The following is a 14,437-nucleotide window of genomic DNA, read 5'->3' as shown; positions in this document are numbered from 1 at the left end:
CCCTGGTCCATCGATCTTCCCGTCGGCATATAACTGTTGACTCAGCTGCCGCAAGGGAATCGTCATTGTTCGGACCCTCCTCATTCAACTATTGTCTTTGTCTTTTCCCTTTTCCTATTGGAAACATGGATTTCTGAACGAAGGGAGTGTGGCCTCTCAGAGACTGACTACGGTCTATCTCTTCTCAATGCCGTTCACCTTTCATGGGCCTCCAACAGTGTAGCTAACGGGGGAACACCTTTCCCGTTCGCGGGTTAGGTTGCGCTTCCGATTGTTTTTCTCAATTATTTTAGTGAAATTATAATTGTTTGTAATTTTAACTTTTCAGCTTCTTCTCCGTGGGGAACACTTCCCTTCGGAGGATCAGTGGCTCTTACTATTAGTGAATATTTTTAGCTGATTTAAATAATTGTAATTCATGTTTTTATTACAGTTACTCTCCGCTCCCCCTGCTCCCGTGGATGTCGACTGGAGAAGGGAGGGCGCAATACTTATTTTATGTTTGTTCCCTCGGTGGTCCTCTTTGGAGTCCCTCCCTAGGGAATTTTCTGTCACATAATTTATTTTATTTTTCCTCAGTTAGCCATGCAGTTTTCTTTGTTCGACTAAGAGTGCCGACGAAGCAAAGCTGTTATGGTCATGCCTGGGGAATCTGCTATCACTGCCATCCCTCAGAGGACGTCATCATGGGCATCATCTCTTCTATTAGAAGTATGCCTGTGACATGATCAGTACTTCAGATCATAACGCTACCAGGAGGTTTGCCTCCAGGGGTTGGACAACATTCCCTTCCGAGGGAGAGTTTCCTCCCGAGGTGTGAGGTTGTTTGTCCCTTCCAAGGGAGAGTTTCCCACATCTTAATCTCTTCATCGACTCTGACTGCTGTTGCTGCCTTCGCCTAGACTACTCTCCCCCCTTGCTGAGTCTCTCTTCCTTCGGGGGCGGAGCATAGTCTTAGACAAGTCTCCTGCAAAGTGATCACCTCTCGTTCGCGAGAGGGGCCACTCATAGAGACTCCTCTTTGGAGGATCGCTACTACTGAAGGTCAGCTAGCTGATCCACCGGCCCTCATGGGCATTATCCCTTCTCTCAGAAGTTCGCCCATGGCAAAACCTGATCAGCTCTTCATCTTCGAGGAAAGGTTGTTTCCCCCTTCCAAGGGAGAACTGCCTGCATCTTAATCACTTCACAGACTCCGACTTCTGTTGCTGTCTTCGCCTAGACTGCACTTCTCCTTGCTTAGTCTCTCTTCCTTCGGGGGCGAAGCATAGTCTTAGGCAAGTCTCTCCTGTGAAGTAATCACCTCTCTCGTTCGCGAGAGTCGCCACTCATAGAGACTCCTCTTTGGAGGATCGCTACTGCTGAAGGTCAGCTTGCTGGTCCACCGGCCCTCATGGGCATCATCAGTTCCTGTTCGTCCTACCAGCTGACCTACCAGCCCAACCTTGCGCTATAGCTAGTCCTTGGACTTCGGTCCTGGACTCTTTTGTGGATCGTTCACGATCGCCATCAGTGGATGTTCGCCCTTCCAAAGGGCACATCCCAGTTCCTGCTCGTCCTACCAGCTGTCCTGCTGAGCTACCAGTGCAACCTTGCGCTGTAGCTTAGTCCTATGACTTTGGTCCTGGACTCTTCTGTGGACCTTTCACGGTCGCCATTGGTGGATGTTCGCCCTTCCAAAGCGCACATCCCAGTTCCTGATTGTCCTTTCAGCTGACCTGCCGACCTGCTAGCGCAACCTTACACTGCAGTTAGTCCTTGGACTTCGGTCCTGGACTCTTCTGTGGATCGTTCCTGTTCGCCAACGATCTGCACCTGCGCGCCAGTGCTCTCCTGCACCTACGTGCCCGTGCTCTCCTATGCGCCCGCGCTCTCATGTGCGCCAGCATTCTCATGCGCACTCTCCTGTGCGCCAGTGCTCTCCTATGCGCCCGCACTCTCATGTGTGCCAGCATTCTCATGCGCTCTCCTGCGCGCCAGCATTCTCATGCGCTCTCCTGCGCCCCAGCATTCTCATGCGCTCTCTACTGTGCCTGCACACCAACGATCTCTGCTCACCAGCGTTCGGCAGTCATCCACGCGCCAGCATTCCTCTGTTCGCGCGCCAGTACTCTTCCGCGCACGCGCGCCAGCATTCCTCTGTTCGCGCGCCAGTACTCTTCCGCGCACGCGCGCCAACAATCTTCTGCGCACACGCCAGCAGCCCTCCGTGCACACGCATCAGCAGTCCTTCGCGCACGCCAGCAGTTTTTTGGGCGCGCGCCAGCAGTCCTCCGCGCACGTGTGCCAGCAGTCCTCCGCGCACGTGTGCCAGCAGTCCTCCGCGCATGCACGCCAGCAGTCTTTCCGGCGCGTGCCAGCCCTCTTGCTTGCACGTGCGCCACGCAATAGCATGCCCATACACCTGCCCTTGCGCAACCAGTCACGCGCTTCTGCGCATTCTAGGGATACTCCACAAAACCTTACACAGTGCCTTACTGCACGCCAGCGCTCACCTGCGCTCTCAGATCCAGCACTCTCCTGCTCGCTTGCGCTCCTAGATCCAGCGCGCGCCAGTGAGCCAACTCTTCACAAAGAGCCAGTGCTTGCCTGTTCACCAGCGCTCTTCTGCGCTCTCCTGCGCTCTCAGACCAGCGCTCTCCTGCGCTCTCAGACCAGCTCTCTCCTGGGCAGTTGCGGTCTCAGATCCAATGCGCCAGCTCTTGCTAAAGAGCCAGTGCTCGCAGATCCAATGCTCGCCAATGCCTCAGCTCATGCCAAAGAGCCAGCGCTCACCTGCGCACCAGCGCTTGCCTGCTCTCCAGCGCTCTTCTGTGCATTCACCGAAAACTGCGCTTCAGCAGAAACTGAGCACCAGCATCATCCTGTGTGCCATCGCTCCAGTACTCTCCTGCACACTCGCGCAATAGGCAAAAAGAATAAAGCTTTTTGGACTGGTCACCATTGCCCCATTCCTCTCCCCGCAAATGCATAACATGGCCGCCGGGAGAAGAGGAAAGAGGCTTCACAGAAGGGTTCAATATCCCAAAGATTCCATCTTCCAAGGGGAATCAAAACGGGGAATCCTTGGTCCCTGTCTCCTCTAAAGTTTTACTTGACAATACCAATGTCAGCAAACAAGAAAGCATCAACAGATTGATTGCTAGATCACTGTTTGCTGATGGCTAGTTCACTGTTTGCTGATCGCTAGGTTGCCGATCACCAGATCAATTGCTAGTTCAGCTCTGATCATTGACCTCTAGTCCCTCCAATGACTAACGATCTCCGATTGCTAGCGTGCCGATCACTGATTGCTAGTCAATAACTAGTCATCAGCTTGCTGATCACTAAATCACCGATGGGCAGCTCATCTTTCTTCAATCATCGAACTCAGCTCGCTGATCTCTGACGAGCCCATCGTCAGCTTGCTGATCTCTGACCAACCAGGAGGAACCATAGTCAGCTTGCTGATCTCTAGCTCACCGATCACCGGTACACGATCAATCGCTGATCATCAATGGCTTACTATCACCAACTGACTATCATTAAACCATTCTGCTGTCTCTCAGGGCTCTCAAAGTAGATTACCAACTCATTTATCGCCAACCTACCTTGGCTGACTGACCAGACAGCCTTCATCTGCCTTTCAGTAACCATCTCCGGCTTACAGACCGCCGATTCACCGATCATCGACAATTCGCCAGCAGTTCGTGACTCAGGCTTACTAGTCAACCTCTGCCCCCGGTTCCCTAGATCAAAAGGTATACAACACACTTCTCGCTACTGGCCGTTTGCCATCACACCAATCCTCTAAAGTGATCGGCAAACGATCGACAACCCTCATCAGTGGCTTTTCGACAATAGGACTACTTGCGAGCACTCTCCAACTGCACAGTAACCACGATACCCAACCGTTAACCATTGATTAATATTCACCAGACTGATTCTACTCTAAGGAATAGCATCAATCCCATCAGGGCGCATGGTAGGGTTAAGCATTGCCTTCCTTCTATCAGTTAAAGGAATTCTCTCTCAGGGAAGAATCCTTACACAGGGTATCGCATTCGATCCTTTACGCCATGAGTCAAGACCCCAGGGTCAACAATCTCCCATGCGAAAGGATCCGCAAGGAGCTGTCCCTTTGGGTTGATGTCCACACCATGTTGGAGTTCGGACAAAGGCTAAAACCTCAGGTCTTCATTTGCACACTGGACCTAAAGGACACATACTTCCAGGCCAAAACCATCCATCTAGAAGGGATTAAAGATTCAGTCTAGACAAACAAGAAACACCAGTTCAGGGCACTGTGTTTCAGTCTTTCCACTTCACTCATCCTGGCCTCACAGGATCGTCTACTGTCTCCTCCGTTTCTGGACGACTGACTGACCTTAGCAGACTCGGTGGCAACCTTGCATTAGCACCGGAACTTCTGAAGTTTTTTTTACCAAGATCCAGTGGTCAAGGTAAACCAGGGGAAGTCTACCCTACTTCCCTCTCAGAAGGAATGATTCTAGACACTAATCTCCTCAAAACTTTCTCAAAACGAGAAGAACTCCCAACCCCGGAGTGACTTGAGTCCGATTGGAATCAGGCCCTCGATCCCCCAGACATTCTGACCCCCATGGGACCAGAAGTTTGGACAAACCTCAAGGGATGGGTGTCGGTCGAGAATCTACAGAGTGGTATAACCTTATCATCGTTCCCCACCCCTCAGACTTGATGCTGTGCTTAGAACACATCAGAAGAAGAGAGAAGGGACCATAGTGCTGCACTACACGACCTCAGCCCTCTGGACAGAATCCGAAAGTACCTTTACTTAAAGAGATGAAAGCCAATTTTCCGGTCCTTCAGCAGCCTTATCGGTTCCTAACAGACCACTCAGTGATGTGATGGGCGACAACACCACACACCACATAGAGGCTCACATCGACAAGCAAGAAGGAACTTGCCCGCTGCCATTTCCCATTTAACAGTATAAACACTAAGATGGGCCAAAGTCCGTTCGGTGCCACTATCAGCACGCTTCATTCCAGACTAGAGGAATGTGCTCGCCGACAATCTGTGCACAGCATCTCAGATAAGATATACCAAATGGTCTTTGGATCACCTTGTAGCCGACAAAGTCCCGACTTTACGTGTTCCTCCAACTAGGTATCTATTCGCAATGCCCCTGAACCTCAGGCTGCCGTTGCACCCCAGCCCTAAACCCCAATGCTCTCTGGCAAGAAACAGGCCAACAACGGTGGGTACAACAATGACGTTTAAGTCTCGTCCCTGTTTTGTCTGGAGAAGGGCACTCAAGAAGGCTAGAACATTGGTCAGGCTCTCAAGGACTCTCATAGCTCCGCTATGGCTTTACGCAAAACGGTTTCCAAACTTTCTACAGCTCCTGATAGTCTCTCCAAGAGAACCCTCTCCACATCACAGACAACCACACTTCGACACCCACCATAAGCTATAGCTGTGCTATGATTGTACGCCTGGAGACTACCTCCTATCTCACAGAGGCTTTTCGCAAAAAGTTGTGAAAAGGTTGTCTAGATATCTGAGGAATTCCTCAGCATCAGTCTACCAGGCAGTATAACGTCTTGTGTGGTTGGTGTCATGGGAAAGTGTCTCTCTCCACTCGATACCTCTATTCCAGCAATAGCGGAATCCTCGATTATATGCAAGAGGAAAAGACCCCCTTTTCAGTTTCAACTGGTAATGACGATCACTCAATCTTGAGCCTTCGCCTTCAAACTGAAAGGAAGGGACATCCACTCATCGCTAGACCATTCCTAACTCATACGGACTTACAAGTTGCCTTTCCCCAGTCGGAATTGAGACCATCCTCTCAGAACATGGTTCAAATTCTCCAGTCTCTAAAGAGACCTCCTTATGTTCCACTTCACCAGGCAACAAATTTTCACCTGGTTTAAGAAGACAATGTTCCCACACATCCTGACAGCAGCCATACGAGTCAAGGAACTTCATGGTCTCTCTTTCGACATCACCCATTAATGAGAAGGGCGAAAGGTAACGTTCAGTTTCGTCCCCGAGTATGTCACCAGACACAGTCTCCAGAGGTGATGGATCCTACACAAGTCTCCACTCGGTAATAGACGATCCAGATCATCTGTTACTGTACCCAGGGTAAGGTATGAGACTCTACCTTAAGAGAACGGCAACAGCCCACCCGGGTCCCTTTTTTTATCATCAGTATTGGGAGACACTAAAGGAGGATCACCAAAACATCATCCCTGCTGGGTTCACAGTGTCACCAATTATGCCCTGAATCTAGAGCCTCACCCAACATGACGACTCACGGTGTCAGGGGCATAGCTATGCCCCTGGCCCTTCTAAGCAGATTACTCTGTGATGCAGGTTTTTACAAGAAAGGATGTGAATGCTCCAGGTGACTTTCGCAACCTTTCTCCTGCAAGACGTGACCCACAGGAATTCTATATGATCTCTATCAGTCCTGTGGTGGCTGCGCAGCAGCTGGTTGTATACCTCCAGCTCCTTATTGGATAAGTAGCATAAGGTTGAGAGCACTGTTTCCCGGTTTTAGTCTGTGTAAATGAAAAGATTTGACTGGCTCTTATTCTTTTCTTCATCCTCCCCTCTCTTGGGGAAAGCAGCATCCTGGGTTCTCTGCATAAGCTGACCTCAAACCACTGTAGGTAATCCATGCTTCCTTGTGCACCTAGTATTAAGCTAATACTGTTGCGTCCCCATACCCTGGCAAGGTGGTATTGGGAAAGTCTTGGTTGCAACAGTTTTTCCTACAAGAGACTCAGAATAACTTTACCTAGACAGTCACACTTCTGCCTATCTCAACACACAGCTTGCATAGGCCGCAGACCTTGCGTAGCAAGGTTTTAGCGAGGCGCAGGGACTCCTTATTTTTGAGTACTAGCATACTCACATAAAGCCAAAAGCCAGATTGGCAGGGACGTCCACCCTTCCTAATGGGTGAGTCACCCCTAATAAATAGCATGGTTTGTATTCCAGTTACGGAACAAATGACAAATTTGGAGATAATTTGTATTTTTCCTAACGATACAAACCTTAGCTATTTATACAAACTTGCCCGCCAGCCCTATACCCCTTGAAGTCCTACCTCCAAAAAAAGTGAGCTAAATCACCGGTGTGTGAGTGGGAGTGGTAGCAAGCTACCCCCCTACCCCCTGCTAACTAGCGGGTAGTTAACAACCCTCGCTAAATTTTGATGGCTCGTCATTTCAGCTTCGCGGAAAGTAATACCCCTAGTAAATAGCTAAGGTTTGTATCGTTAGGGAAAATACAAATTGTCTCCAAATTTTAATTTTTCCTCTGTAATATACTGTTTTAGGGGTTCTTTCAGAGGGTGGGAATGGATTAATTTGTTTATAGTTATTTTATATGGGAAATGTTCATCTGACATACGAGCAAATTGAAATACAAGCTCGGTCCCGGAACGGATTAAACTCGTACCTCAAGGTATTACTGTAAATGGATTTTCTTTGTGTGTGTTCTATAATCTCACAGATACTTGCCATGCAAGATGCAGAACACCACTGAGGCAGGTAGTGAGTAGCATTCAGTTATCTTGATGCTGGGTACAAGGGATTGCCCAATGGACTAGTACTACAAGCATAAGTGTAGCCACTGCTAGAGTGAGCATGCTTGTGAGGAGGTGGGAAAAAGAATGAAATTTTTTCACAGAGGTTCGCCACTGATAATTGAACCTCTACAAATAGTGTTTTTCTCTATTTGGTTCTTGGTAGGTTATAGATAAATCAACCTGTAGGTGGCTAGCTCGTTGAAAATGAGGGTCTTATTAATACAATATTTACTCTAGCATTTGATAATGGTTTATAATGTTTCTTACAATATTGATTACTTCAATACGAACCTTTCGGATATGATTTTTATGTTTATACATTAATCACAAGTGATTTAGCTTCACTAGGAATAGACAAAGTTTTTGGATCCTATAATTAGAAATTTTGTTATTCATATTCAGGAAACCCTGACCCATTTGTAGCCTCTAATATGGCATTTGATTTTCCAGGATCAAGAACAGGTATATCAAGTACAGTTGCAGGGAATAATGCAGAAAGGCAGTGAAATTATTCCTATTGGGAAAAGTGCTTCAGAACAGTATAGTGAAGATGAGGAAGATGACAATGATGATGATTACGATGATGATGATAATGATGATGATGATGAGGAGGATGATGATTCAGAGATGAATGACGATTATTCTGACCCAATGTTGCATTGAAGTTTTATCTAGCTCGTTATTCTTTTCTTATTGATAATTATTGTATGACACTATAGTATTGCAGTCCTTGGGTTTTTTTTTGCAGCCATTATACTTAAATTTTATAAGTTTCATTTAGCAATGTCGGTAACTAATGTCTTCAGGGAAGACTTTCCCAATCATATCAGTGATGTTTGTGCCGTGAAATTTAGCTCATTAGGGAAGATGGGGAAACCAAAAGACGATGGAGAATACACACTCCTTGCGTGTGTTGTAAAGAGGGACAGTGATGGGAATTTGGAAGTGGTTTCTCTAGGTACAGGCTCTAAATGTATTGGAGCATCTCTTTTACCCTGCAATGGCGATGCACTTCATGACAGCCATGCAGAAGTCATAGCAAGAAGAGCATTTGTATCCTACCTAATCGAACAGATTATACATGCGGCTTCTGGAAATGGCAGCATACTTGAATGCACAGAGAGTGGAAAGTACAAAGTCAAACCAGGCTTTACTTTTCACTTTTATAGCAGCCATACTCCTTGTGGTGATGCATCAATATTTCCAAAACAAGAATGGTCTCAAGATTGCTTCGGAGGTGAACTTGTGGATACAAAAGAGGGACTATTCTTAGACGAGGTGAATATGGGTATATTAAAAAACCTCACAAATGGAAAAAGGTCAACTCTTGGGAGCACTGGTGAACCTCTTTCCAAGAAACTAAAGAATGATATGCAAGAAAATACTGACTCTGTTACACATCAGTCTTTATACCATCAAGAAATAGATAATCCTACTGTGTGTTTGCAAAATATTTTGGAAAATAGTTCTATCATATCAGGTGTACACACTCAGAGTAAAGAGCAACATAGCCAAGCCTGCATAGCAGAAGCCACAGATATTCACAGAACAGGAGCAAAGTGTGTGAGTGGGGAATTAGAAGACCCGAAAGTAGCAGGTGCAAATTACCATGTCACTGGCGTTTTACGTACAAAGCCAGGACGCGGAGATCCCACCCTATCCTTGTCTTGTAGTGACAAAATTTTCAAGTGGACTATCTTGGGAATGCAAGGGGCATTACTCATGCCTTTCCTTGAAAAACCAGTTTATTTAGAAAGTATTACAATTGGTCATTGTCCCTATAGTCAAGAAGCAATGGAAAGAGCAGTATTTGCCAGGTTCAGGGATCGGGTTCAAGTATTCAACTTACCACCGGGCTTTAATCAAGTAATACCTAGTATTTTCCAATCCAGCATCGCTTTTCCGTATTCGCGATCTGTTGTCACCAGCAATTGTGCAAATCCAGACCGAGTGAAGCCATCTCCCAACAGTTTAATCTGGAGCTTAACTGACTTCCATATCAATAGACATGAGGTTTCTGTCAACGGCTATAAGTTGGGAACTACCAAGAAGAATGTAGGAACTATGAAAAGTTGGGTCAGCATTTGTCGTCAGGTGCTTTTACAGAAGGTTCTACTTTTGTTAGAAAAGACTGGTCGGTCATCAGAGCCATACAAAGGCAAAAGCTATGCCGAATGTAAAGAGTTATCAGAGAACTATCAGATGGCATGGATAACTTTGAAAAATCATATATTGTGCAATTGGACAAAAAAGCCTATTCATACAAAAGAGTTCAAACCAGACAGTTGCAGTAATTTTAGTTATAAGTTTTTTAGCAAGTAGATATGTATTTTATCTGGCTTTCATAATTCTGGAACTGTAATACAGTATCGATAGCAGATATCATTAAGAGATTGAGATCTAACAAGGAGAATGTAGGTACTCCGAAAAGCTGGATTAGCGTTGGTCGTTAGGTGCTTTTATCAAATATTCTGCTGCTTTAAGAAGAGACTGGTCAGGCATCAGAACAACATGAAAGCAAAAGCTATATAAAATGTAGAGTTACTAGAAAACTGTCAGTTGGCTTGGATAGCTTTGTAAATTTATATACAGTACTGTATTGTGTTGTGGACAAAAAAAAGCTTATTCATGCAAGATAATTTTGTTTTGCTAAATAGTTATATACTTTACTTGGCTGTTATAACTCTGGAACTGCATTATAAGTATCAAATATCAGGATGAGTTTCAATGAATATTTATAATGATTTATAATACGGCTTCAAATTAGTTAGGTTTTACAGGTGTTAAGTGTCTGTATATCCCTTTATTTTAAAGATAGTTTGTTTTATTGTAGATATACTTTGCTCTTAAAATAGGTTTGAATTCAGGATAAATTATTACTGAATTTCAGATGAGCACTAACTTTGCTTTTCTATGGAAGGAAATTATTTTTATTATATGTTTGCTCTACTGTATTGTCTGTAGTCAGGTAAGATAATTAGACTATTTTGCTCGCCTCTAAATGAAATTTAACAACAAATGAGGTTCGATTTCTCTTGTAACCCGATTATGAAAATAAAAGGTTGTCTGTACAAAAATGTATTTTTTGTAATATCTTGAAGTAATTTAAGTAGAGCATAGCATAGAATTTTCCAGGCTGTTATTAGGATGTGATTGAAAGTTCTATTGAGAGAGGCTTACAGGAATAAACAAATGGATGTCAAGGAAAAGATCTCTATAGAAAGAAATTTCTTTTGATGTTATTTTGCCTGATGCCATTGGTCATCATAATGTAATGTAATGAACCTTCCATGTTTTTTTAGTGAACTTGGAACCAAAGAAATGCTTTAAAGCAGCTCCAGCCCTGATTCTGCATCTGAGTGCTACATGGAAGCTAATGTGTACCTGTATTATTATCAGCCACACTTCATGGAAATGTCAAACTGTTTGCCATATGTTTATTGTCATTTTCATTTCCAGGGGAAATTTTAAAAACTGGTTCATATGTTGAAGCAAACAGAGCTTCCTATCAAATTTGTTCCAGTACATTTACAAACCCTTGTCCTTTACACAATAGATAATAGCAAAGCTGGAGTACATGGCCATTAATATTTTATAATGAGGTTTAAACAATCAGAAAACCACAGAAAGCCCTCCGTATTCGAGGGGATTAGGTAACAGAGATATGCGCAAAGATCAAGAAATTAGGTACTGTCCTCAGACAAGAGCACTGATCTATATTATACAATTGGTCTTGATCAACAGAATAATACTTAATATGATGTGAACAACAAGGTATATAAAAGAATTAGGCTTCATGATAGAATGAGTGACAAAAACATAATTATACAGGTTACTCAACAAGAGCAATCATCAATAATTCAAGGTAAATATGGAACTAGATTAAAAACTTCCAGTAATTATTGAGATCAGAAATAGCATTTTCAATTTCCAGAACTGAGGGCAAACTTATCTTTCATAGAAAAGTATTCAGTGGAAAGACAGAGAAAATGTCCTTTCTTTTGATGTTGTGCAATCTTTCATGGCACCATTCATCTTCTATGCCCCCTTTAGATTTGTTTTATCATTGTCACGTGATGAATACCTCGTTCCAAAATGCTTCTCGTTAAAGATCTTTGTAATAGAATTTTACATTTTCATAATACAGTACTATAGAAAGTAACTAAAATTAATTCTACTTGATAAAAACAGCTTCTAAAAGAAATCTGTATTAACTAATATAAAATACAATTTCGGAAGTTAGACTCACTGCAAATGATGTCAATTTCATTATAAATGCCAAGTCTACTCTTCGAGAACATTCCAAACTTCCACGTAGCATGATTTATCTCACATTAAATTTCTACGTCAATAAAACACAACGCAATAGATTTGCATGCTGCTCATTAGCTTCATCGGAATTCACAATTTATATACGTAACTGACATTTATGTAACAGAGCAATTACACAATAACTTGATGAGGATAGTAAAAATGAATACAGTACTATTACTACTCGTAACATCATTATAATTTTAAGCTCCTAAGGAATCTATAATAATCCTCCCCTCAAGGGATTATTCCTAACACATACAACTCTCCAGCAGAAGAGACCGGACACCTCATACCGACAAGTTCTGGAACGCCAACACCACCTCTGGACCAACCTGTTCTGAGAAGGAAGAGACTTCTGCATCTCAACTCTTCAACACCTTCCCCGAAGATAGGACAGGGTTCTTGTCCTTCTCTAAAGCCTTCAGGGTTGACATCTTCGTTGACTTTGCAAAGTACGTAACTGCTCCCGACCACTAGTCAAGCCAGACAATAGCATGGAGAGAAGCCAAGGCTAAAGCCTCCATGGCTGCTGACTCAGAGGCCGAGAGGGACATACTTTCCACAATGAGTATCTCTAATGAGAGCTTCTACTTCAGAACACTAACTGACAGATCTACCTGCACAGGTGCAGATTTGGCTTCTCTTGCATATAGAATCTCTGCTGCCAAGAGAATGGCGGTGGTAGGATCTTGTTTGACATGCTCCAATGGAGTGAATTGTCAGACCAACAGATCTGATCATTCATCCAGTACAAAGCCAAGTAAACAAGATTTAACCAAGGCAACTCCAATGGGAGCTTTGATCCTTTAAGGGCTAGAGGTAAAATATCTGTCATAGGGCAAATAAGATGTTATTTGAAGAGCTTGGTATTTCTGTTGCAATGATGAAGGAAGTCAACTTTGAAGAACACAGGAAACAGAATTTCCTTAGATGGGCTAATCCTGTAAGTGGTGAAAGAAATTTTATCTGATAAATTGTATGATATTTGGATACGGTTGAGTAATTCAACTACAACAATATAGGAGGCAAACTTTGAAGAGAACAGAAAAACATGATTTCTCAGGATTAGCTGACCACTCATAGAGATGTAAAATATCTTTGTCATAGTGCAAATAGAATTATATTTGGAGAGTTGAATAATTCACTTGCAATAATAAAGGAAACCCACTCAAAAGAGGAGAGAAAACAGGATTTTCTACGATTGGCTGACCCTTCATGGAAAGGTAAAAGAATTCTGTCACATGGCAAATACCTGTGGCGTGATATTTGGAGAGTTGAGCAATTCAGTTGCAATAGTGGAGGAAGCCAACTCTGAAAAGGAAAGAAAAACAGGGTTTTCCAAGATGTGCTGACCCTGATAGAAAGAAAAAAGATCTCGTTCATAGGAAAAAAGTTAAGTAACTCAGGTCCAATAATGGAATAAGTCAACTCTGAAGAGGATTTTTCAAGATGTGCTGACCTCTCATAGAGAGGTAAAAGATCTCTGTCATAGGACGAATAGTATAACATGTGGAGAGTAAAGTAATTCAGTTACAATAATGGAGGGAGCATACTCTAAAGAGGAGAGAAAAGCAGGATTTTCCAAGATGAGGTGATCCCTTACAGAAACATTCATGATCTCTTTTAGAGGGCAAATGGTATGATATTTAGTTAGAGTCAAATATTCTGTTGCAATAATGAAGGAAGTATACTCTGAAGAGGAAGGAAAAACAGGATTTTTCCAAGATGGGCTTACCCCTGAGAGGGAGGTTAAAGATCTTTGTCATTGGGAAAATGGTATGATATTTTGATAAGAGTTAAGCAATTCAGTTTAATTAATGGAGGAAGCCAATGCTAATAAGGGAAGAAAATCAGGATTTCCCAAGATTGACAGACTAATAGAGCGGTATGTACAAGATTTCTTTCATATGGCAAATGCTATGAAATCTCCCCATAAGTAGTCATCTCATCTTCATCTCCATTCAATACCCAATTATCTCTGGGGAGATAGACCAAGGTGTTCTTCAAGTGTCCAGAAAGGGGGAAGGAGAAAAGCAGCATCATTCCCCTAGACCGATAGTTTGTGTGCTTGGTTCTATACCGCATGGCGAGATATCTTCCTCGACTGTGTCAGTATAAGGCTTCTCTCTATTGTACGAGTAGAGAGACTGCTCTAAACACCAAAAACACCTTCAACCAGTCGTTCTGGACTACTACTTAATTGTAGCATCAGTATAATTGTAGGGGAGGCAGAGGAATAGCAACTAAAAACGGAAGAGCGCTCATGATTCTTACTCTTGCCATCCTTCATGAGGTTGGCATCAATGATCTTCAATGTCAGGATGCCAGAAAACTCGATCAGTCAATCAATTGAGGTCTTGGAAACTAACAATGATGTTCCCACAAAAGAAGCCTCAGTGGATTTTTCAACACCTATCAAGGCCACATCTACAGATACCTCACACTCCAGCGCTCTCATATGTGTTGCAGGAGTTGGAATTGTCATGGCAGGGCTATCCATAGAAGTCCTGGTAGCAGCCAAAATCTCCAATAGCTTCCCCACTGACAAAACACTAG

General features: G+C 43.6%; 2 protein-coding genes across 2 annotated transcripts in view; both read left to right on the top strand.

The window, feature by feature from the left end:
- LOC137650138 (anaphase-promoting complex subunit 15-like) overlaps nucleotides 1–8,293 on the top strand; it is a 75,638-nt gene extending 67,345 nt beyond the window's left edge. Inside the window, exon 3 of the mRNA XM_068383285.1 lies at nucleotides 8,018–8,293. Coding sequence (XP_068239386.1) covers nucleotides 8,018–8,230 — 213 coding nt within the window. The 3' untranslated portion in view covers nucleotides 8,231–8,293. The remainder of the gene's footprint in view (nucleotides 1–8,017) is intronic.
- Nucleotides 8,294–8,349: 56 nt separating this feature from the next.
- LOC137650137 (tRNA-specific adenosine deaminase 1-like) lies at nucleotides 8,350–10,644 on the top strand. Its single transcript, XM_068383283.1, has one exon. The coding sequence runs from the start codon at nucleotides 8,351–8,353 to the stop codon at nucleotides 9,887–9,889; it is 1,539 nt and encodes a 512-aa protein (XP_068239384.1). The 5' UTR covers nucleotide 8,350; the 3' UTR covers nucleotides 9,890–10,644.
- Nucleotides 10,645–14,437: the final 3,793 nt, after the last annotated feature.

The sequence above is a fragment of the Palaemon carinicauda genome, chromosome 11, assembly GCF_036898095.1.
Source record: "Palaemon carinicauda isolate YSFRI2023 chromosome 11, ASM3689809v2, whole genome shotgun sequence".
In the NCBI taxonomy this organism is placed as follows: Eukaryota; Metazoa; Arthropoda; class Malacostraca; order Decapoda; family Palaemonidae; genus Palaemon; species Palaemon carinicauda.
This window is presented reverse-complemented; position numbering and strand designations above follow the sequence as displayed.